The sequence below is a fragment of the Salmo salar genome, chromosome ssa05 (assembly GCF_905237065.1).
Source record: "Salmo salar chromosome ssa05, Ssal_v3.1, whole genome shotgun sequence".
Lineage (NCBI taxonomy): Eukaryota > Metazoa > Chordata > Actinopteri > Salmoniformes > Salmonidae > Salmo > Salmo salar.
The window spans coordinates 56,726,743-56,731,489 of NC_059446.1; the positions used below are offsets into that span (position 1 = coordinate 56,726,743).

The 4,747-nt window shown below is 46.6% G+C and overlaps 2 protein-coding genes across 2 annotated transcripts; one reads left to right on the top strand and one right to left on the bottom strand.

Moving 5' to 3' along the window:
- The first annotated feature begins 362 nt into the window (after positions 1–362).
- On the top strand, positions 363–1,071 carry LOC123743124 (potassium voltage-gated channel subfamily E member 1). The gene is made up of 2 exons (XM_045718401.1): positions 363–439; positions 585–1,071. The coding sequence occupies exon 2, from the start codon at positions 629–631 to the stop codon at positions 1,049–1,051; it is 423 nt and encodes a 140-aa protein (XP_045574357.1). The 5' UTR covers positions 363–439; positions 585–628; the 3' UTR covers positions 1,052–1,071.
- Positions 1,072–1,139: 68 nt separating this feature from the next.
- Positions 1,140–3,872, bottom strand: dnajc28 (DnaJ (Hsp40) homolog, subfamily C, member 28). The gene is made up of 2 exons (XM_014200645.2): positions 3,730–3,872; positions 1,140–3,199 (listed from the first exon to the last, which is right to left on the bottom strand). Exon 2 carries the CDS (start codon positions 3,168–3,170, stop codon positions 2,004–2,006), a length of 1,167 nt encoding a protein of 388 aa, XP_014056120.2. The 5' UTR covers positions 3,171–3,199; positions 3,730–3,872; the 3' UTR covers positions 1,140–2,003.
- Between the last annotated feature and the right edge of the window lie 875 nt (positions 3,873–4,747).

A 4,747-nucleotide genomic window follows, 5' to 3' on the forward strand; every position in this document is an offset into this window, starting at 1 on the left:
CTCATTAAACGTGTTGACGTGGTTAAGCTCTTTGTGTCTGTCAGTGTGTGTATGTGTGTGTGTGAGGGAGAGAGAGACAGAGCGAGAGAGAGAGAGAGCGAGAGAAAGAGAAGTCTTGGAGTGGAAGTGTAGGTGGAACCAGATTGCCTTACAGTTTATACCCTTATGGGATCGGGAGACCTCGAAATCAACGGAGTACTCTAATTAAAAAGGTCGCCATCTTCTACTAGCACCTTTGTGAGCAACAATACCTTGAGCTTCCAAAAGGTATTTGCACTCTTAATTTTACATATTTCTTCTGTGATTGCTAATTTGTTCTACACTTGTGTCTTAGATGTGTAATGCCAAGTTTTCTCAGGCAGGTCAACAGAAACTGAGGCAGAAGCCATCGGAGCAACTAGAGATCAAATATTTTTATCCACAGCAAGAGAACAGAGAAGTGAGTTCCGCAGCATTCGTTTGTGTGTTTGTGTGTGTGTGTCAAATTGGCTGTGCTGTGTCTGAGATAAGACTTTCTGCAATGTGTGTTTTTGTTTGCGTCTTATTGTGCGAGTGTACTGACCAAGGCTCTCCTCCCTCATCAGTTGACAGAGCAGCAGTTCCCTTCCACAACCAGCAGAGATCAGCAATGCTGCACTTAAACGGTACAGAGCTGCAGACTCTCCTGCTATCCTTCCTACAGCAATGTCTGAACGGCACAGGTTCACTGGTCCCAGTACTCTCTCAGAACTACACTACCCAGCAGGCCGTTCTCCCAGTGGGCGGAGCTCTACCTAAGGCTCAAGCTCAGGGATTTGTGTACGTTCTACTGATGGTAGGTATGTTTAGTTTCTTCACGTTTGGTATCATGCTGAGCTACATCCGCTCCAAGAAGCTAGAGAGCTCCCACGATCCGTATCACCAGTACATTGCCCACGACTGGACCAAAGGACTCACCTTCCCACGGGCCGTCACACAGGCACTGCACGGGGCAGACACGCGTATTGGAGACAACGGGAAGAACCCCATGGTCATCTGCAACCCTGCTGCATTGGAGCAGCTCCCAGGATAGGTTGGGATGGATAGTGAGGCGATAATAGTGTTGATGTTCTCAAGCCTAATATAACGTATTATAGTCACGATGACAAGTGAGAGAGAGATTGAGTTACAGTACCTATTTTATTGTAATGCAATCATAGGCAGAATCTACCGCACACCCATAATCGATTAGTGAAGTTGCGGGAGGCAAAATGCAAAACTGGAAAAAGTCACCGCACACTTCCACTCATAGTAGCTTAGCAAGCTTACTTCCTATTTAAAGAGATTTTCATCTGACTGGAATTGTGCGAAAAAATCTTCAGAGGTTTCTGTTTGCCCGTATTTGAGTTCAGAGCAGTTTCAGTCAACTGCTCATTCATGACGAACATTGAGTATTCTATGCTTTCATTCCTTCATTCAGCAAAGAAACAAATCAATGTAATTAGAATCGCTTAGCTTATAAATGTAGATAAAAACTATTTCATTAGATGGATTATTGTAGTCCGATACCATTACCACTGTGCCTTCCCTGTGGTTCAGTTGGTAGAGCATGGTGTTTGCAACGCCAGCATGGTGTGTGCAACGCCAGGGTTGTGGGTTCGATTCCCACGGGGGGCCAGTACAAAAAAAAAATGCATGAAATGAAGTGTATGCATTCACTACTGTAAGTCGCTCTGGATAAGAGCATCTGCTAAATGACTAAAATGTAAATGTGTCCTGAGGTCCTGACACTGTGTAGCATTATTGTAAAGCACAGTTGAGTTACAGTAAGGTCAAGTAACCCTGTTGTAGTAGTGGCTTGTTCTATTATTCTGTGTGTTATAACATGCTACTGTAATCAACCCTTTCGTATAAAAGACAAATGATTCAACACCTCTGTCTTATCCTCTCGAAGTGTGTTGACACCTGTGTAAATGGATTATAAATAAAATTTTGATTTGAAATATCCTTTTTTTAAATCTCATTTTGCCTTCAAGGTCCATTGCTCATTTTAGTAAATTCTGCATCCATGCCAGCAGGCCGCCTTGCCAGGAGTGTTGTGTTTTAATCGTATCTCTCTTCTCCCGCTCCCTTTCTCTTTCTCTTCTCTGCTCCTCCCACTCCCTCACTCTTTCCCTCTTCCTCTCCTGTCTGCCTTGAATGGCTGCTTTCTCTGCGCGGTCGATCTCACGCTCCAAACTGAAGTGGACCATTTGCATGCTAAGCATGGGCGCAATCAGGTTGAAGTTATCCACCGTTTTATTGAGCTTCATAAGGTCATCCGCCACCACCCCACACAGCTGCTGCCACTGAGCATGCTCCCTGGGGTTCATGGGGTCGGCGAGCCGCGCCCGGCCCTGTAGCAGTCGCTCTCGGATCTGCGCGATGTCCTCTCTGATGTCGCGTTGCGTGACGATCCAGGGTGGCTGGTAGCCGTTGTCGATGAGGATGCGGTTGAGGTTGTGGGTCATGGGGTCGGCATACGGGTTGTGCTCAAACTTGTTGATGGGCTTCCCGGCGCCACTCAGGTTGCGGAAGTCTCCCCGGGACATGGATTCCTGAATGAGATCTTCCACCAGCCTCTCCACTGCCTGCGTGACCTTGATCTGCCGGCTGCGCTGGCGGACGTCCCTCTCCACCAGCGCCCCTTCGGCTGCAGCCGCCGTCTCATGCTCCTTCTGGCGGTAGTCGAGGACCTGCTCCACCGCCCGATCCACTCGGAATTGCCGGTATTGGCGCTCGCGTTGGCTAGGCGTCCCAGAGCCCACGCCCTCGTAGCTCAGGTAGTGGCGGTGCTGAGGAGCCACGCCTTTCACCTTCTCCTCCTCCTCTTCCATCGAACCCCCACAGCTCTGAAGCCGGGACTGGTGCGCCAGCACGGCGCGGTATGCCTCCTCTATCCGCGCAAACAGCGCCTCGTCTACCGTAGCAGCGCCCGAGTCTGGATGGTACAGCTTGGCCATGCGTAGGTAGGCTTCTTTCACCTGTGCAGGGCTACTCTCGCCTTCATCCGGAAGCTCAAGCTGTAGCAGCTGGTAGCTCTCCCGAAGGCTGCGGCTCACACGGGGACCAGAACTCAGCGTGCGGAGAAGGGACCGGAGGGCCTGGGGGAGCAGCCTGCGGCCATGACAGAAATCCCCACGGTGAATCAACAGCTGCATGGCGTAACTCATCTCTGCTGGTGGCACGCAGAAGCACACACCTGCCCAACAGTGACAAGAAACATGATGTTGCTTGTTGTATTTGTTCCCACACTTAATTGTTAGCATAGGGAAGCATTTGAATCATGCATTTGAAAAGGTCATGGGATGCCTTTGAACCATTTTGTTGGTAGTGGTCTAGTCTGAAATACAGAACCACTTTTGCTAACATGCCCCTCCTTGCACTCCATGTCATTGCCAGGGACTGGTAAGGAGTGGAATGATATTAGAAACAGATTGGTGGTACCCACGCAGGTAGTAGTCCAATATTTGATGGAATTATGCACTTCTTAATTTGACACCTACTGCCACATGTATTAACGCTACAGCATGTAACCTCACAGACATGTAATCGGTGACTACAGTAACTATTCCCGTGTTATGAAAGAACACCAGTAGCTAGCTGTCATCTTTATTACTCGGATAGCTAGAATCTAAATCATGCTAGCTGAGCTCCATGGCTAACTGCATCGTTCTTTGCGCGTTTTAGGTAAACAAAGCATCTAGCTAACAAGATACTAATTGCACTAACCTTATTAAAATACAGTCGTCCTTCTCATTAGTTTCAGATAGTGTTATTTCCCACTAGGTTCAGCGCCAGACAACAATCAGGTCGGATCACTTTGGTATAATTAGAACGGGTCTGACATGCTTGTTTGGTGCTGTTAGCTAACTCTCCCAATGAATGCAGGGAGTTGCAGTCTTTGCCTAATCCTGTGTTTTCTTGAACTACAGATTCACTGAAGACAAAAACTTAACGTGAACAACTGTGGCTTTTGAATATCCTAGCAGCATAGTGTATGAATTTTGTTTTATAATTTCTTCTTACGTTTTATTTCAAATACATTGAGTTGACTGTTCAATATTACATTTGTTTTGTTCAAACAAAGCATTGTCACACAAGCCTACTAAGATAACATTTTGTGCAAGTAGCCTGCATTTTTTAACAGATGATGTGTCCTCCCCAAAGATAAAAAAAAATACACTGTGAATGTGTTGAACATGCAACTAAAGGCAGAATTCCTTGGAACTTGTAAAAACAGGCTAATGCGCGTTCATGTGTTGGTCGGAACTAGGAGAATGCATTTCCGACTTGCTAACTGACTGAACGCTGCGCCTGTATAACTACAACCAGTTAGGAAGTCGGAAATGTCAGTTTCCTAGTTCAGTCTAGTCAACCAGTTAGTAAATCGGAAATGCAGTTTCCTAGTTCCGACTACCACACGAACTGCCATTATCACATCTACAGACAGCCAAATATGGACGGTAGCCTGTATTCACTAGCTACAGCAACAAAAAGAAACCAAACAGAAAAGACTGATGCAAACAAAGCAGAAAGAACGAAACGGAGGGACCTACCTGAATGTGTCCAATAGAAACTCTAATGCGACTCAAAGATACACTCCTGGATTACCAGTCTGTTTGTGCCATCATCATGCCAGTCCTTGCCGCTCCATGTCATGCAAACAATGACAACTAATTGACAAGACAGATCAAACAGATCTAGGACCAGGCTATCAATGGCTCTCTTATGATAAGCAGACGTTTAC